At 37.4% G+C, this 26,229-nt stretch overlaps 2 protein-coding genes across 5 annotated transcripts; one reads left to right on the top strand and one right to left on the bottom strand.

Moving 5' to 3' along the window:
- The first annotated feature begins 684 nt into the window (after positions 1 to 684).
- Positions 685 to 6,221, top strand: hmces (5-hydroxymethylcytosine binding, ES cell specific). 3 transcript variants are annotated; one of them, XM_051672990.1, is made up of 7 exons: positions 685 to 785; positions 1,170 to 1,407; positions 1,500 to 1,643; positions 3,122 to 3,301; positions 3,413 to 3,567; positions 3,684 to 3,876; positions 5,467 to 6,221. In XM_051672990.1, exons 2-7 carry the CDS (start codon positions 1,219 to 1,221, stop codon positions 5,668 to 5,670), a joined length of 1,065 nt encoding a protein of 354 aa, XP_051528950.1. In that variant the 5' UTR covers positions 685 to 785; positions 1,170 to 1,218; the 3' UTR covers positions 5,671 to 6,221. The 3 variants fall into 3 exon arrangements, with proteins under 3 accessions (XP_051528950.1, XP_051528951.1, XP_051528952.1); XM_051672991.1 differs by having other exon boundaries at positions 698 to 785; positions 1,199 to 1,407; XM_051672992.1 differs by having other exon boundaries at positions 704 to 785; positions 1,203 to 1,407.
- On the bottom strand, positions 6,108 to 24,839 carry LOC127426289 (ras-related protein rab7). 2 transcript variants are annotated; one of them, XM_051673003.1, is made up of 7 exons: positions 24,776 to 24,839; positions 24,556 to 24,651; positions 13,429 to 13,491; positions 11,220 to 11,346; positions 9,155 to 9,373; positions 7,541 to 7,669; positions 6,108 to 7,404 (listed from the first exon to the last, which is right to left on the bottom strand). In XM_051673003.1, the coding sequence occupies exons 3-7, from the start codon at positions 13,479 to 13,481 to the stop codon at positions 7,309 to 7,311; spliced, it is 624 nt and encodes a 207-aa protein (XP_051528963.1). In that variant the 5' UTR covers positions 13,482 to 13,491; positions 24,556 to 24,651; positions 24,776 to 24,839; the 3' UTR covers positions 6,108 to 7,308. The 2 variants fall into 2 exon arrangements, with proteins under 2 accessions (XP_051528963.1, XP_051528964.1); XM_051673004.1 differs by having other exon boundaries at positions 24,749 to 24,792.
- Between the last annotated feature and the right edge of the window lie 1,390 nt (positions 24,840 to 26,229).

The following is a 26,229-nucleotide window of genomic DNA, read 5'->3' as shown; positions in this document are numbered from 1 at the left end:
TACAGAGCTGCGATATTCTTCTAAAAAATCTTAATTTGTGTTCAGCAGAAGAAAGGAAGTCAAACACATATGGGATGGCGTAAATGATGAGAGAATTTAAATTTTGGGTCGAACTATCCCTTTAATGTAATCATATTGTACTTACCTTCATACATTTTTACTGCCTTCTTTCCAAAATAAGACTTAGTTATAAATAAAGCAATTTGACACTAAGGGTTTGCAGTGCCATTGACCATTGATGTTGCCAGAACTGTGGCACCTCCAGTTTACCATATTTTTTGCCTTTCTGTACAGTTCCCAAATGCAAACCATTACCATAGTAGATTGATATTGTGTAAACAGTTGTCATAGTGTTAGTAGTATTTTGGTTACTACATGTGATAGGGCAAGGTCATGTTATTGTTTAGTTTTATGTGATTGTAAGGAAATGGAGCTAGACAAAGGTATTTTAAGAGAAAATATCAGAGTTTGTTATTGGAAATGAAGTGTATGTTGTTGTTTAGTCCATAGTGAGTCAAGTACTCCATATCTGACATTTTTATGCTGTTCTAAACCATGACATTGCTGTTGCATGTATGTGTTCAAATAAAAATGAACATTTGATTAAATACTAGCGCCAACAAGTCAAGTCAAAAGCGACGATTTGTAATGTGATAAAAGGTTGCCCCGCCCCCAAATCCGATAGAGGGCGCTATTACATGTTTACACCGGATTTACACACACATCTTGTTTAGTGAACCTCATAGCTCTGCACTACCTCAAAACAAGAACTTTGCCGATAAGAGGTGAGAATATCTTCAACCTTATGCTTGCAGGATCCATTTCTCAGTGCATCTGAATTTATAAGTTTTGCCAGTCTATTAACACGACAAACGGGGTGACTAAATCCAGAAACCGTTGCGTGAAACTAGCCGTCTAGCCACTTTACGTTTGTGGTAAAACTTGTACAGTATATAGTTAAGTTTTCTAATACGTGCATAGGTAAACTTAGCCTGTGTGCAGCCTTTTACCAAGTTACTGCACCACAAAACACGTATTTTCGATAACTAAATGTAAAGTGAGGAAACCGTCATGTATACTACCCTTTGAAAGAACAGACAGCTTTTGTTTGTCTTTAATGTTAGTCAAGTGTCTTGTCTTCATTACCGTATTAACAAATTGTTCATCAGTTTTGATAGCTAATGTGTGGTGACGTCAGGCAGATTTGGCGCGAACAGCATGTGCGGGAGAACGGCGTGCACTCTCGCGCCGGAAGAGCTCAGTCGCGCGTGTCGGTACAGAGACCGGAGAGGACAACGTCACCGACCTCGATGGAAGGATGGAGACACGGATAAATACAGACCTTCATACAACAAAAGTCCTCAATCCTTCAGCCCCGTCCTGCTGTCCAACAGACACTTCAACAAGGCACGAAAATGCTTCATTTTTGTAAAAACATGCATGCTCAACCTTTTCCATTGAAAAACAGTTATTTAATTAAACTTTATGTTTCCCCTTAGGATTCTCCTGTAGATGAGTGTGTATTGACTGCGATGCGCTGGGGTCTCGTCCCTGCCTGGTTCAAGGAAAATGACCCCAACAAGATGCAGTACAGCACCTCTAATTGCCGTAGTGAAAGCCTCCTTGAAAAGAAGTCTTACAAGGTACACTTACTGGTTTCCGGGTTTGCACAGGCTATGTTCACACTAACTGTTGTCAGTCCTGTTTTGAGTGCCAAGTTAGGTTGTTCATACACAGATTGGTTATGAAAGAGAATGGCAACAGCATTCCATAACCGGTGACACTGACAAAACTCCTTGTCCATCCTTTAAAAAAAAAAAAAAAAGAAGCAAAAATCGAAGTTACAGGGAGGCACTTATGATGGAAGTGAATGGGGCCAATTTTTTTAGGGTTTAAGTACAGAAATGTAAAGCTTATAATTTTATAAAAGCACTTGCATTAATTCCTCTGTTAAAATAAATGTATTATTTGAGCTGTAAATTTGTTTTAATTGTAATTTTTACAGTCGTTTTATGGTTTGGTGACCTCACACTGTCATGGCAATGAAGTTGTAAAATTGGCTATAACTTTACACAGAAAAGGTATGCGATTTTGTCACAGTAAAATCATATTAACACACATTTTGTTTATGTCTTGTGGCTTTACTTTTGAAACCGTGAGTATTTTAGCGTTTACAGATGGGCCCCATTCACTTCCATTGTAAGTGCTTCCCAGATTTTTCCAAATACATTTTTGTGTTAATCAACATTATACCACAAATGCTGTCGATTGAGCTTAACTTGTATTGAATCCAGAATATTCTTTTAATAGGAAGGCATACAAGGATAAAATGAGAACCTGAGTTTTCAACTACATATCTGAGAGGATGAAAGCTGCAGGAGCCAAAATGTCAAATAGTGTAGAATAAATATTAAATTCTTAAAGACATTTACTGTCATAATTTTTGACTTTGGTTACCTGTCCATACCAACATATGGTTGTTAATCCTAAACACTGACTAGTATGTTTAAAGGTGCTATATGTAATATTTCTACTGTTCTAAATCATAAAATGACCATAATATGTCATTAGAGAATTAGGAAACATGCTAAGTTGAAATGCTGGCTTCTCTGATAACAATGCTACAGCCAGTATATTCTACTATGAAGTTTCCATTCCGGGCCGGAATTTCTGTTTCTGTTTTGGCCTGTGTGATACCGCCCACTGCCCACTCACCAATAGTATTTCGACACTGCCGGGTTGCCAGATTTGAACACATTTGCAGGCAAACAACACTGCGTGCTGCAGCCATGGAAGCCAGCAAACGAACTGGATCATAGGTAACAGATTCCACCCGTCCTAAAAAGCCTTGCCATCCGTCTAAAAACCACCATTACCAGAGGCGTAGTAAAACAAGGATAAATATTGGAGATGCCTTTGGAAGATGGAGACAGCTTAAAGCCCAGAAATCCTTTAAAACGGATACTAGTTGGCTAATTTGTGTGTCAACATTCTGGCAACCCGCATGAGCTTAGAGTCTGGCATACAGCTCTCCAATATTTTGAAATTGGACTGCAGTACCCATTTCAAACCTTTGTTGTCAATCTTACATATAGCACATATAAAGGTATTTGTCTTACAGGATCCTCTTCTAAAAGGCCAGCGCTGTGTTGTTCTAGCTGACGGCTTTTACGAATGGCGGCGACTGGAGAAGGAGAAACAGCCTTTCTTCATTTACTTCCCACAAAGCCAAGGGGGAAAAGTGCCCAGTCAACAAAGCACACAGGAGGAGAAGAGTGAGCATAGTCTGGACCAAGGAGAGGTTGACCAACTGATGATTTTTTGTTTTCCTTATATAGAAATGCATTTGTTCACCCATGCCAGTCTTACTTATCTAACTTTCTTTTATTTATTCCTCAATATTTCCCTTTAGAGTGATCAAGAAGACAGTGATTGGACAGGGTGGCGTCTGCTGACAATGGCAGGGCTATTTGACTGCTGGACTCCTCCTAGTGGTGGAGAGGCACTGTACACATATACAGTTATTACTGTAGATGCCTCACCGAACATTCAAAGCATCCACGACAGGTTCAGTGCATTAATATGATGAATCATCAAATGTTCATGTTGCAACGTCAGTTTCAAACAGTTAGTCAAATTCTGTAGTGCTTGGCTGCTTGAGTCAGTGTGTTGTTTTGTAACAGGATGCCTGCCGTGCTGGATGGAGAGGATGAGGTAAGACGGTGGTTGGACTTTGGAGAAGTGAAATCACTGGAAGCTATGAAGTTACTTCAGCCAAAGTCCTCCCTGACCTTTCACCCCGTCTCGTCACTGGTCAACAATTCCCGCAATAATTCCCCAGAGTGTCTACAGCCTGTAGACCCCACAATTAAAAAGGTGAAGAAACCTTGGTTTGGATCAGAAGTGTAGGTGCTGGACCTTAAAGTAATATTTCACCCAAAAATAAAAATTCTGTCATAATTTAGTCACCCTCAAGTTGTTCCAAAACCAGTATGATTTTCTGTCTTATGCGGAATGTGTTTAATGAGTATTGCGAGTCTTTACAATACAATTGCAGTGGGTAGATAGTGTGTTGCTTTAAAACTTGAAAATTACCCATAAGTTGTGTGTTACCCATAAGGCTTGTGTGTTCATGTGATAACTTTTAGCACTAAACGACACAAGCCACTTTAAGCAAGCTTCTCTCATAGCTCATGAACACACAACAATAAAATTACTTATATTGTAAATTGTTTCTCGCCAAAACCTTTCCTATGTCTTCAGAAGTCTTGGAATATGGTTTGGGACTCGCATGGACTATTTTTATGATACTTTTGTAAGCTTTAATGGAATAGTTTACCCAAAAATGAAAATTCTCTCATTATTTACAAACCCTTATGCCATCACAGATATGTATGACTTTGTTCTGCAGAACAAAAACAAAGATTTTTGGAAGAATATCTCAGCTCTGTAGGGCCATACAATGCAAGTAAATAGGTTTCAACACTTTCAAGCTCCAAAAATCAAATAAAGGCAGCATAAAAGTAATCCATACAACTCCAGTGGTTTAATCCATGTCTTCAGAATCAATATGATGGTGTGGGTGAGAAACAGATCAATATTTAAGTCCTTTTTTTTACTATAAATGTCCACTTTTTGACCAGCCTTCTTAATTGCGTTCACGAGAGGACCGAGTTCTTCTGTTTTTTGGCATTTCGCATTCTTCATGCATTTCGCCACCTACTGGGCAGGGAGGAGAAAGAAAAAAATGGACGAATAAAGGAAAGGAATAAATGGGGCATATTTACTAGAATGTGAATAGCCAAAAAACAAAAGACCTCGTGAATGCGCATAGGAGGGCTGGTCAAAGTGTAGTTTTACAGTAAAAAAAAGAAAAAAAAAAGACTTGCTTACCCATGCCTTCCATATCACTTTTGAACACATGGATTAAACCACTGGAGTCGTATGGATTACTTTTATGCTTCTTTTGTGGTTTTTGGAGCTTCAAAGATTTGGTCACTATTCACTTGCATTATATGGACCAACAGAGCTGAGATATTTTTTATAAGTCATACACATCTGGGATGGCATGAGGGTAAGTAAATGAGACAATTTTCATTTTTTGGTGAACTATTTTCCTTTTTCATATCACTTGGAACGACGTGGGGGTGAGTAAATTATGACAGTATTTAACTTTTTCAGTGAACTATTACTCCTTTAAGTACTGGGATTTCTTATGTCTTACTCCAAGTTTGGATTTATCACATTTTTGCTTAGCAGCTCTTAACAATATGGCTGTGCTAGATTTCTACATGTACAGCCTTAATGAATATTACTAGTTTATATAGATCCCGTATAAGGTTCCCAAAATCTTTATCATAGTTGCACCTCCTTATAAAAGTAAGCTTTCATGTGGATCAGACCTTAATAGATATCACACTCTTGATTTATGCTAATACTTACCTACTACCTTTTGCCTTTGTCCAGACCCCTAAGCCTTCAGCCAGCAGTAAAATGATGATGAGCTGGCTTAAGACTGCTTCACCCACTAAGAGGAAGGATACTGATGAAGATTCTGCATCCAAAGGACCTGATGGAAAGACTGAATCTGAGAAGCAGACAAAACCAACTGGGCCTCTCCAGCAATGGCTGCTGGGAACAGGTTCAAGTAAAAAACCAAAAACCTCATAATAGAGAAACATTACAGGACTGTCAGTGTCCTTCCACACAGATTGGAATGAGCATTCTCTTCAACCAAAGAGAGGTGTAATGACCAGTTACTAGTATAAGACGACCCACCCAATGGATAAAGAGACTTCTCTTAAGAACAGCGTAAAGTCCAGTCAAGATTTGACTATTCTTAACATGCCTCAATGTTGGTTAAAACAGTTCAGCACTCATTTTCCAAGTATTTAGTGTGTAGATATTAGTGTGCATTTGGTACTTGTCCTTTTCATGATTTGATGCAAATAAATGCACATTTACTTGATTTATGGATGTTTTGTTTCAAATTGTTCCAGTTGATAACATGTAAAAGAGAGGAACATTACAACTTTACTTTTGCATTATAAATTCAATATAAATGTTAGTCTCACCAGATCTAAAGCAAACATGTACCATACAACAGATTTATTCAACAATTTTATTTTATTTCCATTATTACTTTGAAATACATTTATCTTGAACAATGTATATGCGTTGCATTTTGTTTCATTAAATGTCAAAATTCAGTTTTCCCCCATTGTTGTCTAGTTGTGTTTATTTGTATATGCAATTCAGATGATAATATTAATTACAATAATAATAATCAACAAACAGACAGGAAAAGATCTGAGTGATACCAAGCACTTAAATTCTCTACCATCCTGAGCTACTGGTAGCCTGGGCAAGATATCTGGGGAGAATAGACAAGAGATGGCCTACGTCACTACTTGTCCATGGCAGACTTGCGATGATACGGTCATGCTGACATGATATATATATATAAAAAATAAAAAAAAGACAATACAGACAAAGACAATACTAAATGTCATAGTGCGAATTGTAGTGAGATAGTCATATTCAAAGAATATCTTAATTCCTCATCACACGACTGACAATTCTTTTTTTTTTTTTTTGATTAAAAGGAGGACCACAACTGGGTGTACACTGGATTAACTGGCTGCAGTTCTCAGATGTTAGAGTGAGGGCAGTGTTAGACCAGTGCTTTGGGACAAAGCTAGAATGATAGTTCATTGTTGCAAAAGGAAGAGTATTTTGTGTTAACAACATAGAGATGCAAATAAAGCATGTAGCATGCTTTTTGTCAGGCTGCTACTTTATTTCAAGCAGAATGATGAAGCAGTTGAAAATGGTGGGCAGTTTGGGTACCAACGTACAGCTTTAATGCTCTGATACACACCCCCATCTTTCAGCATTCACATTACACATATTCCAATTACACTATGGGACTGGATCATATAAAAAGTCATTCAAGTATTGTGTAGAGTTTCAGTAGAACATTTACATGTCTGAGGTGACTGCAGAACCAGTCAGTGGTATCGGGATTGTGTATGAAAATGTTTTCTTGATTACTTTGGGCATCAGATTTAGCCTCTTGAGCATATGTGTGTGTGTTGTGTTTTGGATGTGAATGCAAATTGTGTAGGATACTGAATGTGAGGAAGTCTGCTTGTCTACAAAGGCCAGTGATTATAGAGTAAAGGGCGGGGAAAGAAATCAAGAAAGAGAGACGGGGTGAGAGAACGAACGCAAAAGAGAGAGAGGGAGTGAGGCAGAGTGACAAGGCCAAAGAGGGTGAAGGTGAACAGTAGCGCCCCTTGGAGCTCCTCAGCAGCTACAAGTCTCTGCAGATGGCTTGGCTCTATCATTCCGGTCTAGTTTAATTGGCTCAGGAAACTCATTGTATAACTCCACTTCAGTTTCCTACAAAAATAAAAAAGAACGAGCACAGTTGGCATCCACTTCATCATGACTCAATGTATAAAACCTACTTTAAAATAAATATCCCTTTAATATATTTCTATAATACTTAATATATTTTTGTATACAGTGCATGTACCTGTTTGAGTGCATTGCGTGCAATGGTCTGGAAAGCCTGCTCTACGTTGATGGCCTCCTTTGCACTGGTCTCAAAGTATGGGATATTGTTCTTACTCTGACACCAAGCCTGTGCTCGCTTGGTTGTTACCTGAAGGTGAGAATATGTGGACAAAAACAATCTGTAATGAAAATGTGTTGAAGTTACAGAGCTATTAAAGCAGTAAATAGGGTTGCAGCCACTGTTAGTACATTAATGTATTTTAAAATTAACCAGTTGTATTTTTGTGGTATGATGATTTTAGCAAACGCCCTTAGGGGGCTGTTCACACAGGACCTTTTTTTTGTCCATCTGCAATGTTATGGAATTGCTTTTCTATGTAAACTTGCAGTACATGGACATCTTTGACCGCTACAACATGTCTCACTGCTTCTTGTGCCATGACGCCATAAGTTAAAAGAACTTGAAAACACTTGCATTCTGTTCCAGTCGTTGTGCTGCCTCTAGCTTTGTAAAGGAAGTTCACCCAAAATTGAAATTCTCCCATCGTTTACTCACCCTCATGCCATCCCAGATGTGTATCACTTTTTTCTTCTGCAGAACGCAAATTAATATTTTTAGAAAAATCTCAGCTTTGTAGGTCCATACAATGCAAGTGAATGATGACCAAAACTTTGAAGCTGCAAAAAGCAAAGGAAGCATTAAAGTAATCCAAAAGACTTCAGTGTTTTAATCAATGCCTTCTGAAGCGATCCGATCGGTATTGGGTGAGAACAGACCAAACTGTAACTCCTTTTTCACTATACAACTTGACATCAGTCTCCTTGGCGATCATGATTTCAAGCTCGATTGCACTTCCTAGCACCATCTAGCACTCTGCGCATACATCAAGCACTAAGAAGTGTAATCGAGCTTGAAATCATGATCGTGCCTAAAGACTGCAATGGCAAGGTGTACAGTGAAAAATGAGTTACATTTTGAACTGTTCTCACCCAAAATCAATCAGATTGCTTCAGAAGACATGGGTTACTTTTATGCTGCCTTTATGTGCTTTTTGGAGCTTAAAAATTTTAGTAACCATTCACTTGCATTATATGGACCTATAGAGCTGATATATTCTTCTAAAAATCTTTCTTTGTGTTCTGCAGAAGAAAGAAAGTTATACATATCTGGGATGGCATGAGGGTAAATGAAAGATGAGAATTTTTATTTTTGGGTGAACAATTCCTTAACTCAAATGCATTCAGTGTGAACAGCCCCTGATTTTAGGAGGCGAAATACATTGTGGATGGAAAGGACATGCTATTTAAATAATCCAAACCAAACATCTCCTGATATCAATGATCTAAGAACACATTTACATGTACATAGATAGAGCATCAGTGATCTTAAATTAGCCCGCTCCGCAATGAATGGCCTCTAAGAATCTAAAATAATCTTAAAATATATTATTCTCACTTCTATATGTACAAAACACACTTGTCTAGTAAAATTCAGTTACTACACATGACTACAATGGATAAAGTAGCATTTCTCTTGACTGACACTCTGTAATGACCTGAATGACTATAAAACTTCACAGATATAAATACACTCTACAAACTCATTCACCTACAGGAATGCCACATCACCCACCTGCCTATTCTCTAGGTCAATTTTGTTGCCCAGCACCACAAAGGGGAAGTTCTCTGGGTCGCGCGGGCTGGCCTGGATCAAGAACTCATCCCTCCAGCTGTCCAGTGTCTTGAAAGTGTTGGGGGCAGTGACATCGAACACCAGCACACAACAGTCTGCACCACGGTAAAATGCCACGCCCAAAGACTGGAATCTCTCTTGACCTGCTGTGTCCCATATCTGTATATGACAACAAAATTGTGTTGGCAAATGAATTCGGTTTTACATTAACAGCAATTCAGCAGTCATTTATGAATTTGTCAGGCTGAATTGTACAAAAATATGTATTTTTTAAAGGGGCATATCATAAATGAAATGCCCCCTTCACACGTCAAATTAGCAACAGGGCTTTGCTTGAAATAGTCATTTGTCATATGTCGAAAAGCTCTCAAAGTGTAGAATACAAACTATTTGTTTTACTCGCAGACAAAAATATAGTGAGTAATAGCTAAGTGTATGTCTTTGACATACGTACATGTTTCATGTAAACAGGTGTTGCTTGCACTGCCGTGTTAACCCAATGGGCAACATGGGCTGCAGCCCAGGGCCCACCACTACACAAGATCAAATATGAATTTTAATATGAATTGTGTGAATATATATATATATATATAAAAAAAAATATATATATATATTTATTATTTCTTAACAGTTTTCCTGAACACTCTTGCCACTCTTAAGTCTGCTATTGTTTGCAGAGACTTGACTTTCTGGGTCATGAGCGAATGTTTAGGGGTGTGGCTCATGAAGATTAATTAGTTTAATATGATGCTGGTTAACCTGTGTAGAGCTGTAGATGACGTGACCTAATTAATATTCATGAGCTAGCCCAGAGCCCCTGGGAGGCTTAACCTGGCCCTGGTTGCTTGTATGCCGTGTCTTACCTTATTACTTCACAACAAATAAACAGAACATAAAATATCATATACCATTACTTAGAGGAGGTGATTATCTTTAAAACGAACCCAAACACAAAGTAATTAGATGCATAGATCATTAGATAACCCACATGAAGCACAATAAGCACACAGCATCTTGCTATCTGGCTACAAATACGTTAGCTTTCCTGGATCAGATGATGTCATCGGAAATGCTGTAGTGTCATGGAACACTAAACCAATCGGACTGAGTTCAGATTGCTCCAATCAGTGGTGATAGTCCTCCATATTTGGGCAAAGAGTCATGTGATCAATCACTCTAATAAATATAGCCACCAGGAGATAGCTTCAAGTACATGACACAGACTCAATAATGACTCAAATATCACAGAGTAAAACTCATTCTGTGAAATCTCATTACTAAAATCATGTCTGCAAGCTATTCGTACTGTACCTTTAGTTATTGTTGTGCTTGCATGTTTAATTAGTTCTTATGTACAATTATTATGTTTTATTTGTTTGGAGAGGCTTTTGGACACTAGGATAAATAATTTTTGTAATGATAAAACTTTCGATTGCTTTGTTGTATCAACAAAAAGTTTTTACTCATTTACAGATGACATGATTGGGAACAAAACAAAAGCAGTTTTTTGGAGCTACCTTATTTACACCCTGATTATATTATATTATATTATATATATATATATATATATATATATATATATATATATATATATATATATATATATATATATACATACACACACACACACACATACACACACAATGTGCTGCACAAACAGCTATTATCAGATCTGAAATTATAAAAATTCTTATTTCAAAAATAAAATTTAGCTGCTCATTTTAAATGTTCAGATCCTTCAGAAGGAAATGCAGAGTGGCAGGTGCTATACACAGTTTAATAAATGTCTAGTTTCAATTTTTTTTTTTGGAATGGGGTAGAAGTTTTGAGTTTGGAAAGCTATGCATGTTTTCTTAGCACAATGAACTCTTTTGTCTCAAAAGATCAAGGATCAATTTAGTTTAGAAAAATAAAAATTAAATGAAATGTCAGGTAAGGTGCATATCTTTCAAAACACACTGGCATGCAGGCAATGAAATGTTTTAGATGCTAAAATAGTCTGTACCTGCATTGTGACAAGTCTGTCGTCAACCATCACCTCTTTTGTCAGGAAATCTGCTCCTATAGTAGCTTTGTACTGATTACTGAACTTTTTATTCACATACTGGTTCATCAGAGATGTTTTCCCAACCCTGTTGAGACAAACATAGTACACGCTTGTGAATGTGCACAACTGTGTCATGAAAAAGAACCATTACATGAACAATCATAAATACTATAGATCAACAAAAATGGTATTCACTGATGTGAACCCACACTTCAGGTAGAACCCAAGGAGGCAGTGGCTGTGATGTGTATATAGTGAAAGAAACAGCAAAAATTACACTATTTTCTTAAGCATTTCTCTCCCACCCACAAACTCTCCCATCTTCACCCTGCTGAGTTTCAATCTGGAAAGCTCATAAAACAATGCGTGGAAATAAATGACTATAAACTGAATATTTTGTAGGTTTGTATTTGGTGGTTGACATGACATGTCTTTTAAATGACCAGTGTGTCATATAACAATAGTAAACACTGCCTGGCCAAAAAAAAAAAAAAATTGCATACTCTTAATATTTTGTTGGACCGCCTTTAGCATTGTTTCAACAACCTTATGCAACATCACAACATTTATTTCCATCCAGAGTTGCACACATTTTTGGCCGAGATCTTGTATTGATGACGGTAGAGTCAAACCACTCCGTAAAATCTTCTCGAGCACATCCCAAAGACTTTCAATGGGGTTAAGGTCAGGACTCTGTGGTGGCCAATTCATGTGTGAAAATGATTCCTCATGCTCCCTGAACCACTCTTTCACAATTTGAGCCCGATGAATCTTGGCATTGTCGTCCTGGAATATGCCCGTGCCATCAGGGAAGAAATAAATCCATTGACGGGATAATCTGGTCATTCAGTACATTCAGGTAGTCAGCTGACTTCATTTTATTGCTGCATAACATTGCTGAGCCTAGACCTGACCAGTTGCAGCAACCCCAGATCATAACACTACCTCCTTGTACAGTGGGCACTATGCATGATGGGTATATCGCTTCATGCTCTTCCCTTCTAATCCTGACGAGCCCATCGCTTTGGTATACGGTAAATCTGGACTCATCAGACCACATGACCTTTTTCCATTGCTCCACAGTCCAATCTTTATGCTCCCCAGCAAATTGAAGTAGTTTTTTCCGATTAGCCTAACTAACAAGTGGCTTTCTTGTGGCCATACAGCTGTAGTCCCAATCCTGTAAGTTCTCGACGCATTGTGCGTATGGAAATGCTCTTACTTTCACTATTAAACATAGCCTTGAGTTCTACTGTTGATTTTTTACAATGTGACTTCAAGCGTTTTAGTGATCTCCGACCACAATCCACATCTAAATGCTTGTGTGGCATCACTCCCCGGGACATGTTTTCCTTTTTTCACTCAGAGCCAATGGGTTCATGCTCTTGCCTCAAAGCTAAACTCTAATGATTGTGGTTTAATTTATCTTACCTAATCAATTTGTACAATTATGTGTTTATTTAAATTAGTAGTGTATCATCAATAAAATTGATTAATAACACTGAAAACATTGGATTTAGTTAAAAAGTGACTTTATTGACTATGTTTTCAATGAAATTTAATCAATAAGGGTGTTTATTTTGATTAGTGTAGACTTGCTGGGTTCACATCAGGTCAAAATTATCATAATTATGAGTTCCCGACAAGTAAAAATTGAATCGGAAAATAAGAAAATAAAATATTAAGGCTGAATGATAAAAAAATAAAATAATCTAATAGCAATTATTTAAAAAAATATTGCGATTGCAATTTGAACTACGATATGATAAACAAACATTCGATATTATTGTCAATTAATTGATCGATTAATTGTTCAGCCCTAAAATATACATCAACAGCAAAGTCAGACATGACTTAATTTTGGCATTATGAACATTGTCATAGAAATTAATAATTTCTTAGTCAGACATTGTGAACAGCTTCGAGTAGACCAGTGGTAGTCTGCCACTTTAATTGTAACATCAGTTTGTGGCACTTTGGACATGCAATGCTTTGAAAATCACTTCCTGTGGGTCAATATGTGTTGTCACTTAGGTTTAACACATTTCCAAAGAAAAATGTTTAAGGCTTTAATGTCAACCGTTGAGGTCAAATAGAAGGAGGGGGTATTGATCTATTAAACAGACTGCTCTATAACTATATCAAATGTTGAAATGTGTAAACTCACCCGGAATCTCCGAGGATGATCACCTTGAGTAAAACTTTCTTCCTTGATGTCATAGTGTCACAGCTGAGGGAAAAGGAAGCACAAATCATGAAGCAAGGATTTTAACAGCACCACTCATAAGTACAAAAAAGGAAGTGAAAGCAAAATCTTTTGTACTCAGATAGGCCTAATTTAAGGATATGGACACAGGTCATAAACTTCATCTGCAATTACTACATGCAAATAACACAATCTCACATTTCATTTAACTTGCACACTCTGAAGGGTGTTATAAAAGCTCTTTTTGTTTGAATGAAAAAACCCATGATTCTGCTTGCACCTTCAAATTGGTCATGTGCACTCTTACTACCAAAGTCACGAGGAACATACTCCCACAGACGGCATGTGCACGCCTACTGTTAAACACACAGACTTCCTTTTTTAATAGTGTGGCTGGAACATGTCGTTCACTAAGAACGTTTCAAGCTTTTAAATAAATACAGACCCATCTGCTGAAATACAGGGGTATATCCAGGCCCGTAAATCGAAAGAGAGATAACATAGGGCATGAATTATTACTAAATACAGTACTCTGGAAGTACACTATCTGGACCTGAATACAAAATCGGACCTTTCCTGTCTAAATATAGACAAATATATATATTCTTGGCCAAAACCAAAAATTCTGGACACACTGGGTCGAAAACCGAAAATTAATTCTACATGTTCTTATTAGAGATGCACCAAATATATGCAGTAGAAAATGTAACAGTAATTCCTGTAAAAATATTCAGTGAACATGAAGACAGTTCTATTGGCACATTGGATTTCCACTCATGTGTGGACTGGATTCTTTAGTGGATCTCTTTTGTGTATATTTCAGTTGTGTTAGGATTATCAAATAATCACATTTATTACTGTAATTTAATAATAACAATACTGATAATAATAATATATTTGTATTATATAATAATACATATTCTGGCTTTTATTTTAAATAAAAAATAACTTTGAGCTGCGCTAAAACCAGGAGCTTCACCAGCCGTTTGTGCGTGTGCAGCTGCTATGAGTTTGTGTCAACAACAGAGCAGCACCCATTCACGTAAGCGCACTGCGCAAGCAGACGATATATTTACTTACTAATTTAATCATATTAAATGAATCCTTTGTGATTCACAAAACTGTTGTATGGCTTCCAGACTTTAAACATAATACACAAGTCATAAGGGCTACTTTAATGGTGCTTTTATGCTTTTTTAATGTCATATTGGAGCTTGACAGTAACGGCTATGACACACAATAACACACATATCAGAGCACTGGAAAACGCTCTTTATTAATGGGATGTGGACTTTAATGTTCAACATAAGCAAAGCTTTTTCTCCATGCAAGTGTTTCTGTTACCGGATTTTAAAGTACATTTCTTTTCATATTTTTGGCCAAGGTTTTAGCCTTTTTTCTCTTTCGGCCAAAAACAGAAAATAGCATTTTTGGCCGAAAATGTTCGCCGGCCGAAATTTCGGTGCATCCCTATCTAAATATGCTGTGCATCTCCTGGTTCAACCTCTTTTCATATCAAGACTTGACTACTGCAATGCTCTGTTGGCTGGCCTCCCCACTGGCACAATTTAGCCACTGCAGTTGGTCAAGAATGTGGTGGCGCAGCTGGTCTTAAAACAACGTAAGAGGGCTCACGTCACTCCCCTCTTGATCTCACTGGCTACCTGTATCTGACAGCATCAAATTCAAGGCTTTGACTTGGAACAGCACCCTCTTTAACTAACTCCTCCAGGTCTATGTCCCCTCTCACTCCCTGAGATCAAAGAATGAGCGACACCTGGTGGTTCTATTACAATGAGGCACAAAGTCCCCCTCCAGATCATTCACATTCTTGGTTCCTCAGTGGTGGAATGCACTTCTAATCCCCAACCGATCTGTTGAGAGCTTCTCAACAATCATAAAACAACTGAAGACACATCTCTTCAATGAGCACTTAATCAGTCCACAAACATAAGGCACTTGCATTCTAGATTTATAAATAAAAAAACCTTTGTGTCTGTTTCTTTTTTCTGCTTTAACTTCTGTACTACTACAGCTACGATTAGAACTTAGCAGAGTGATAATGCGGATATTGTTGGCTTTGTATGACGATTTGCTTATGTTCCTCATTTTATAAGTCGGTTTGGATAAAAGTGTCTGGTAAATGATGAAATGTAAAAGTAAATGTAGGTAAATTATACTGACAGCGCAGACACCATTAATATTCTTAATTAGGACTGGCAACTTTTCACCATGCAAATATGGGAAGTTTGAGCATTTCGAGCAGTTCAATATATTCTGAACGTCTTCATTTCGGCCAAAATATTCATTATCGGGGGCAGTGGTAGCTCAGCGGTTAAGGCTCTGGGTTACTGATCAGAAGGTCGGGGGTTCAAGCCCCAGCATCGCCAAGATGCCACTGTTGGCCCTTGAGCAAGGCCCTTGACCCTATCTGCTCCAGGGGCGCTGTATCATGGCTGACCCTGCACTCTGACCCCAGCCTAGCTGGGATATGTGAAAAAGAAGAATTTCACTGTATATGTGCAAATGTATAATGTGTGATAAATAAAGAAAATTATAAAAAAAATTATTATTATTATTATAAAATACAAGACATCCCGGCTAATACAGGACAGCTGGCAACCCTATTCTTAATAAACAAGTCTTACTGGCAACATTTCCTTTGTGCACATTATTTCAAAGAAAAGTAACATTTGTCTGTATACTCTTTCATCAAAACTGAATAATTGCTCCACCTCTGAAAGACCTCATATATTTTTTAACCCATATATTTTTTAACTCAGAAATATATTACATCATAAAAGTAAAATGGGTTGCAAACTATGGAAACTGCAAATTACATAAAGTGTAACTTGGAATGGGAGGTCCCAAGATACACTTTATTGAGTATATTTTTGGGCCATGACACAACATTTAAACAGTAGAGCATGGTGTGGTGATTAATACTGGTAATGCCAAAAATATGAAATGGAGAATCAATGGCAATTTCTTCATGTAGACACAGTCACGGCTAAAAGAGTATACAACAAGGGCTCATTATTGACATGTACCTTGCAAAACATTATGACAATTAATTAAATAATTGAATCACGGCATAGTTTAATAGGGCTGGATGTTTTTTTGTTTTTTTTCAGTGATTATCTCAAAAATGGCTTTGAAGTCGATAAGACTCTTTACATGACAGAGGGTGAATAAATCAAAGTGTTTTTACCTGAATTTCTCAAAACTTTGAAGCCTGATTTTGGGCACCTAGGCTTTATTAATGCAACGGCTGAAAGACAAACATAGCTATATACACACTGACTGAAGTTACAGATTTACTTCTAAACAATTGTCAGACAATGCAGAAAGAAAGTTCACTTTACATTGTATGCAATCTATCCGTTTGAAGACTTGTACAAGACAATAGTTTCAGGCTAGCAACAGAATCCGGATATAAACATGTAACAGTATGCTCCAGCTACTGGACTAAAATCAGGCAGATAACATCAAATGTAGGGTGGAGTATGCAGTTAGCCTTTCATTTAGCAGTGTGAAACCTCTGTCTGTAAGCTTGGGCTGTGTATACAAATGTTTACTTTAGAAAAATGCTTTTTCTGCTGGACAACTGAGAATGTTGGAAGCACATTTGGATTAGGCTTTAATTTCAATCTAGTCTAGCTTCCTCCACAAAAAAGTACTAGTTGTACCATGGTACAGGGATAGAATCAGATGGTAATGATCATGGTACTTTTATATATAATTTATATAAAAGTGTTGTCACGATAACAAAATTTCAGTAGTCGGTACCCCAGATTTGGTTTTTCGGTTCCATGTTTTAAAGTTTAATTAATTTCATCATCTAAGTGTCTAAAATGTAATTAAATGTAAACAGAACAATTACCCTACTTTTCAACATACCATTGCATTTTTTTTAATCAACAGTTTTTTTGTTTTTTTTAACTCAGTGAAGTTCCTCACAGCATAATCCAAAGCACAAAATTGTTCTTATTTTTTGTCAAAGTGCTGCACGACAGAACATTACATTATGGAAACGTTGATGAAAACTTTTATTCAGTACAACAGCATTCTTGCTTGTGAGAGTTTGCTTAAATATTATTATTATTACTACAGTAAATACTACATTGTACAATACAGTAGTTATATATTTCTGTCACAATTTCTTCAATTCTCTTGTGGAGCTTTTATTTTGAATCAAACTTTTCTTTTGACGTGGAGGCTATTCCGTTCTGTGTTTTTGACAGTAGTTTCACACCTCTGGTTAAGACATTATGTAATTAAATTAACGTGATTACTAAAGTGCAAAATGTTGTAATTTAATTATATAAATACACTCACTGAGAACTTTGTTAGGAACACTATGGTCCTAAAATGCAAGACGTGGTCTTCTGCTGTTGTAGCCATCTGCCTCAAGGTTCGACGTGTTATGCATTGTGAAACACTATTCTGCTCACTACAGTTGTACAGAGCAGTTATCAGAGTTACCATAGCCTTTCTGTCAGCTCGAACCAGTCTGGCCATTCTCCATTGACCTCTCTCATCAACAAGGCGTTTCCGTCCACAGAACTGCTGCTCACTTTGTTTTTGTTTTTGACACCATTCGGAGTAAACTCTTGAGACTGTTGTGTGAACCTCCCAGGAGTTCAGCAGTTATAGAAATACTCAAACAGGCCCGTCTGGCACCAACAATAATGCCATGGTCTAAAATCACTGAGATCACATTTTTTTCCCCATTCTGATGGTTGATGTGAACAATAACTGAAGATCCTGACCCAAATCTGCATTATTTTATGCAATGCACTGCTGCCACATGATTGGCTGATTAGATATTTGCATGAATAAGTAGGTGTACAGGTGTTCCTAATAAAGTACTCAGTGAGTGTATACACGATCAGCCATAACATTAAAACCATTTGCCTAATATTGTGTAGGTCTCCCTAATGCCGCCAAAACAGCGCCAATCCACATTTCAGATTAGCATTCTGAGATGCTATTCTTCTCACCTCAATTGTACAGAGCAGTTATCTGAGTTACCGTAGACTTTGTCAGTTCAAACCAGTCTGGCCAATCTCTGTTTACCTCTCTCATCAACAAGGCATTTCTGTCCACAGACCTGCCGCTCTCTGGATGTTTTTTGTTTTTGGCACCATTCTGAGTAAACTCTAGAGACTGTTGTGCATGAAAATCCCAGGAGATCAGCAGTTACAGAAATACTCAAACCAGCGCATCTGGCACCAACAATCATGCCATGGTCCAAATCACTGAAATCAAATTTTTTACCCGTTCTAATGGTTGATGTGCATTAACTGAAGCTCCTGACTTGTATCTGCATGATTTTATGCACTGCACTGCTGCCAAACGATTGGCTGATTATATAATCGCATGGATGATTGTTGGTGCCAGATGGCAATTCTCAGAAACTAATTGATACACTGCTGGATTTTCATTTAAAGTGGTTTATTCTAAAATCAGGATCACAAAAAATACCAAAGATAATAGAGCGGTGAAGAATTAATCTAGCATTGTATTTGCAGAACAGAACATTCCTTTAAGCAGATATGATTTGTCTTTGGACACAGTGACAGACCCTTAAAACGCTTCAGTAAGATCCACACCTGCAGAGAGCTCCACAAGTGAACTGAAGAGCCCCTCCACACGATGCTTAGACCGGATGAACATCATAACTTAAATACTTTTTCGACAAAAGCAGTACCTCACATTGTTTATACAAATATTATTCAACCATCAAGAATGGCGGCAATCACTAATAAACTGAAGCAGTCCATGGCAAGAGAGGAAAAAAAATTTAAAAGACCAGGGTGCAGAAAAATGCTGTTGTTTTTCTTATGATTACCCCACATTACATCACTACTACAAGAAAATGACAGAAGTATAAAACATTTTTTAAAATCCAGACCACAAAAAGCTAAGGTCACATCCAACACACTCTCACAGCGAAATCATCAGGATTCCTAAGACTTTTCTAAATTTGGTTAATTCGTATGATATCGTGCGACTGCACTCGTTTTAATTCTCATGACTTTCACTACAGCCAGTGATGTCACTGGACATCGATACGCGATAATTACTTGCTTCTGTCACACACAACAGCTTCCTATCATGTTTACACACTCTACTGATTGGTTAAGTTTAGATAAGGGGTTTGGGTAAGGGCATAATATTAATAAGCATGTCTTTACTGCCTTTTGCGCGAAACTCCCACTTACTTCCACATTAGACATCCGGGAATTTGCACGTGATGAAATCACGTATGAGTTTATGCGAACAAAATCGTGCAACATCACACGAAATAGCCACCTCGTAAATTATGTACAACTTTTCATGAGATCGGGTTGGTCACATCCCAGCTTGTTTAACTGCTGTTTTGTAAAGACAATAAGGATACTAGCAAACAGTTGTGAGTTATGAGACTGGGGCCACATCCACACTAATATGATTTTGTTTGAAAACGGATTAATTTTGCTACGTTTTGGCTAGGGCTGGGTAAAAATATAGTTTTACCGATGCGTCACGATTTTCATTTGAACGATCCCGACATTGAGTCTTAAATCCTAAGATCAATCTTTTACTCTGTGGTAACCCTCTATAATGCATTTAAATCACTCGCTTGTGCTAGCAAATCTCACGTTATGCAACTAAAAATGTCTATGATTACCCCACTGGCTAGTAAATGTTCCAATTTCACTCATCAGTGATTGAGTAGTATAGTGGAGAAGGTATTAGCACAAAGGTCCTTTCACTGCATGCTGAAAGTAAACGTTTGATTTAACTCATTCTATGTGTCCAAAGACGAGATCTACGGATCCATATGTCAATGAATAATGTCTCTTTTAATACCACTTCTGTTTTTTCACAAAAAACAAATTAAGCAAGTAAACAAAACATTTTACAAAATATATATGCAACATAATATTGTAACAGAAATGTACCCATATGAATCGAGATCGGAATCAAATTGAATCAAGAGCTTGTGAATCGGAATCAAATCGGGAAATCTGTATCAATACCCAACCCTAGATTTGGCCTTCCGTCCACACTGAGACAGCGTTTTTGTCCAGCGAAAAAGGAGCTTTTTGAAAACGCTCTCTCCCAAGTGGATACATTGAGACATTGCCATCTTCACGCTGTAGTGTGGACAGGGAAAGCAGAGATATCCGAAAAGGATGACATATTCGTTTTCATCAACCCAAAACAATCAAAATGGCAGCTCATGTTCTAGCAGCATTATTGTGCCTGCTGTCCACTTTGATATTGTTGTTAAAGATAACTGTTTCTTTGTACAACCTTGCATTCCACCAAAGGTGACAGGAAGTTTACTTGAAATAGCGGGATACGCGGACAATTGCATTTCATACTGTACACGGTTCTTAAATTTTTTTCCGCATGTGCAGGAAGAGGATTTAAGCATTTTCACGTTTCAATGTGGACGAGAAACTTTTGGAAAACGTTTGAAAATGGCAATGTGGATGGGGAGCTTTTAAAAAACTAAAACACAGTTTTCTAATTTATCTGGACTAATGTGGACGAAGTCTGGATTGGACCATATTCAGATGAAATAATAACAAATCAATCAAACATGTATCCTGGTTCCATATAGCACATCCTCCCTAACTTCAATCTTAAAAGCAGGCAGGCACACATACAATCAATATGATGGCGTCTTTATGAATTACAGACTAGTCTTAAAACCTAGTGAGCTGCCTACCAAGATACTGTTATTTTTCTCTGACTCTGAATGAAGCCCAAATATTCAGTATGGAATAGTATACTAGCTTTCAACTTAACCCTAAAATATTGTGTAGTATACACTGTATTCTACCTACTATTTTCAAAAATAGTAGGCTATGTAAAACAAAATGTATTTTGCACCAATAAATAGATTACAAACAATAGAATGCTACATTGCTGTCACATGAACTCATGTTGTTTATTTGATTCAGATATTTTGGAACTAAAAAAGGCTTTTTTTTTTATTATTTTAATACAATTTTGTATAAAAATGTCTGAACTTTTGGCAGTCCAATCAAATGAGTCAAAAAGAAAAAGAAAAGAGAGAGACGTTAAAACATTTATATTTCTTATGGTTAATGTCAAGCACATTGTGTTATGGGAAACATGCAGTGTGATATTGTATATTTCACATTTTGGCAAATTAACCATGTGATCCAAGAAGTTTGTATTTTATGTTGCGTGTTTTGTATGATGGTTTCAAACATCTATTTCAAAACCCCATTAAAGTAGTATCATTTTTGCGAATTCTACCCTCCATTGTAAATTTTCACTATTAATTTTTTGCTATAGCTCTTGAATAAACAAGCAAATATAATCAAACCATACTGGCATACATTATGGCATGGGTTAACTATGTTATGAAGCCAGATTTTAATTGAAAGGGTTTAAATGTGACAAAAGAACAGTTAAAGTCAGAAGTTTACATACACCTTAGCCAAATACATTTAAACTCAGTTTTTCACAATTCATGACATTTAATCAAGGAAAAACTTCCCTGTCTTAGGTCAGTTAGGATCACTACTTTATTTTAAGAATTTGAAATGTCAGAATAATAGTAGAGAGAATGATTTATTTCAGCTTTTATTTCTTTCATCACATACCCAGTGGGTCAGAAGTGTACATAGACTTAGTTAGTATTTGGTAGCATTGCCTTTAAATTGTTTAACTTGGGTCAAACATTTTGGGTAGCCTTCCACAAGCTTCTCAGAATAAGTTGCTGGAATTTTGGCCCATTCCTCCAGACAGAGCTGGTGTAACTGAGTAAGGTTTGTAGGCCTCCTTGCTCGCATACACTTATTCAGTTCTGCCCACAAATTTTCTATCGGATTGAGGTCAGGGCTTTGTGATGGCCACTCCAATACCTTGACTTTGTTGTCCTTAAGCCATTTTGCCACAACTTTATGGGTATGACTGGGGTCATTGTTCATTTGGAAGACCAATCTGTGACGAGCTTTAACTTCCTGGCCGATGTCTTGATGTCTTGCTTCAATATATCCACATAATTTTCCTTCTTCAGGATGTCATCTATTTTGTGAAGTGCACCAGTCCCTCCTGCAGCAAAGCACACCCACAACATGATGCTGCCACCCCCATGCTTCACAGTTGGGATGGTGTTCTTTGGCTTGAAAGCCTCACCCTTTTTCCTCCAAACATAAAGATGGTTATTAGGGCCAAACAGTTAAATTTTTGTTTCATCAGACCAAAGGACATTTCTCCAAAATGTAAGATCTTTGTCCCCATGTGCACTTGCAAACTGTAGTCTGGCTTTTTTATGGCAGTTTTGGAGCATTGGCTTCTTCCTTGCTGAGCAGCCTTTCAGGTTATGTCGATATAGGACTCGTTTTACTGTGGATATATATACTTGTCTACCTGTTTCCTCCAGCATCTTCACAAGGTCCTTTGCTCTTGTTCTGGGAATGATTTGCGCTTTTCGCACCAAACTATGTTCATCTCTAGGAGACAGAATGTGTCTCCTTCCTGAGCAGTATGGTGGCTGCGTGGTCCCATGATGTTTTTACTTGTGTACTATATATTTGTTCAGATGAACGTGGTGCCTTCAGGCATTTGGAAATTGCTCCCTAGGATGAACCAGACTTGTGGAGGTCCACATTTTTTTTTCTGAGGTCTTGGCTGATTTATTTGGATTTTCCCATGATGTCAAGCAAAGAGACACCGAGTTTGAAGGTAGGCCTTAATATACATCCACAGGTACACCTCCAATTCAGTACACCTCCTATCAGAAGTTAATTGGCTAATTGTCTAAAGGCTTGACATCATTTTCTGGAATTTTCCAAGCTGCTTAAAGGCACAGTTAACTTAGTGTATGTAAACGTCTGACCCACTGAAACTGTGGTATTGTCAATTAAAAGTGAATCAATCTGTCTGTAAACAATTGTTTGAAAAATTACTCGTGTCATGCACAAAGTAGATGTCCTAAACGACTTGCAAAAACTATAGTTTGCTAATATGAAATCTGTGGAGTGGTTAAAAAAATTAGTTTTAATGACCAAGACTTTAAGGTATGATGCTTTAAAAAAAACTGATTTTTAAAAATAAACCTACCCTGAGAAATATTCACTGGAGTAAAGTGACAACTAGCCCAGGTCTCACCTATATATTTACATATATAAAAATATACCAGACACTGTGTGGTACAAGAGCAGTACAGTAGTATGACACACAGCCGCTGTCTAGGTAGGCAGCTCACTAGTTCGAGACACAGCCCACGACTGCAACTGCCAACATTTTTACGACTCCATATTTAATCTAAAACCCATGACTCTCCGTAAATTCGGATCACATGGTACAAAACACTTTCCCTTAGCGAATAATAACTGCACACATACACGCATTTTAAAATACCTATCACAAAAGTCGTGCACGCTGAATTTACTTCTAAACTATAAGGGTGCTCGTGTTATATTGTTATGGAGCCTTTTTATACTCTCATAGTAATTCGCTTCTTTCGCAACACTCCACACCTGTTTTAATGTGCTGTAAACATTCAGGCAGTAACTGAGTGTTTTATGCGGCTGCTGATTGTGCAATCTGCTGATTTGATATAAAAGCCAAATGGTGCCCTGAAATTTATATCTGACTAAAGTGACATTTTTTAATATAATCTTATATAGTCTATTAGCTCAAGACATTGATCTAATGAAACTTAGATAAAGATATTCTAAAATGTGAATGTAACTTGGCACAATCCAGCACGACTGTCAGGCTAACTCAAAACTGATCATTCAGGGCCTGAATGCAGACAGATCACCATGTTAGATAGTATCGATTAGTGCTTTTAACCAGATCGTAACAATATAAATATCACAAAAAAATAAATAAATAAATAAAATAAAAAAAGATATATAAATTAAGGTCATATTAGCCTATCACATCCTTCTTTGACATAATAAATGTGCTGTCGACAAGCTCGTTTGCTCACGTCAGTTAGCTTATATAGAGCAACACCAAAGACAATTACACCATCTAGCTTCACAAATCCACGACCAGTCACTAGATATCAAGTGTATGAACATACATGTTGACTTTATAACTCACCTGTTTTATAAAGCAGGAGTTCTGGCGAATATCAGTCTGGAGTTGTGCTAGTAATGTAGCCTGGGAGCTACAATGATACCGTGCCTTTATACAAGCCTGAAGTTTATGACAAAAACAAAAAATAACTTCAGCCCCTGTCGGGGTCGCTTATTCTAATGTATGGGTAAAGTAATAATGAATATCTATGTGATACCGATACGTTTGTTGTAACAGCTATTACCCCTCTGTTAACCGACGGTCCTTTTTCTCTTTCTGTTTCGGGATCTGCTTTTACTTCCTCCAAAACAACCCTGTGACAGCCGGCGAAGTCATCACGCAGATGACGTCATCACGCAGGCCTCAAAAGCACACGCCTTATTTAGAGCAGGGGTTTTCAAACGTTTTGATGCCAAGGGCCCCCAAACATGACCCCCTTGCGAGGGACCCCCTTCCTAAAATATATAGACAGCTATATATTTTTCATGCATTAAAGATCTATTAAAGATCTGTGTGAGAAAAATAGTAAGCCCGATATTATCAAGATATATAATGTCATAAAGCCAAATAAATGATAAAAATATCATCATGATCATAGCAGAAAATATTTACTTTGTATTAAGTTAGTAGATTGTGTGTCTTTTTTCTAACCACTGTCATGTTAAATGTTTAAATCTGGAAAGAAACATTTTCAATTCAATTCAGATATATTTGTATAACCCTTTTCATGATAAATGTTGTTCCAAAGCAGCTGTACAGAGAATATTGCCATACAACCACCAGTGAGCTAGCTAAAGACGACAATTATGAGGCAAAACTATGGTGGTCAATAGAATAAAATATTCATGACCAATTCTATGATTTCCGACCTGTTTTTTAGAAAGCAGAATGAAACAATAATAATGACAAATTCTGTAAATATGACTATTTTACTATTTTTATATATACTGTATATATTGACACATTATAAATTTTCCCTGAAATTTTATATGGACCCCTTGGCACACCCTTGCGACCCCCTGGGGTCCCTGCAGGGCTGTTTCTAGCTACAAGTGGCCACCAGGGGGCCCTGCAAAGCAAAGTGTTTTTTGTTTTTGTTTACTTTTTTATTATTATTTTTAAATGTACTAAAAGATGTGAGTAACCCTCAGGCAGCTGTTATGAGTCATTTAGACAGTTATGGGGGCCCTCTTGTGGCCCTAGAGGGAAGCGAGAATGTAACTGCAATTCACAGGTAGGTCTGGATCCTCCGGGGGCCTCCAAGTAGGACTTCGGCCCTCAGAAACGGCCCTGAGTCCTTGGACCCCAATTTGAAAACCGCTAATTTAGAGGACTCTTCTGTACCCGTCGGGCTTGGAAAGTCTTGTAAGAGTCGCATTTGCTGTTACTAAGGTTAGGGTTAGGCTAAGGTTTAGGGGAAGGGTTAAGTTTAGTGATAGGGTTGGGTTGGGACCCCCATGTCTGTGTGATATTCTTTTGCAGAGAAATCACTTGGGTCCCCAAGGGCCTCTTGGAGTACTTTTATTCACCAAAGTGTCATTCAACTGATCACAATGTATAGTAAGGACATTAACGTGAAAAATTACTATTACAATTTGAATTTTTCAAATAGAAATAGTAACTACTACTTCAAAGAGTTATCATAAAAAAATCCTCCATGTGCAACAATGACAGCTTTGCAGATCCTTGGAATTCTAG

Source organism: Myxocyprinus asiaticus, chromosome 35 (genome assembly GCF_019703515.2).
Source record: "Myxocyprinus asiaticus isolate MX2 ecotype Aquarium Trade chromosome 35, UBuf_Myxa_2, whole genome shotgun sequence".
NCBI lineage: Eukaryota > Metazoa > Chordata > Actinopteri > Cypriniformes > Catostomidae > Myxocyprinus > Myxocyprinus asiaticus.
The sequence above is the reverse complement of the archived record's forward strand: the minus strand, read 5'-3'. Positions and strand labels throughout refer to the sequence as shown.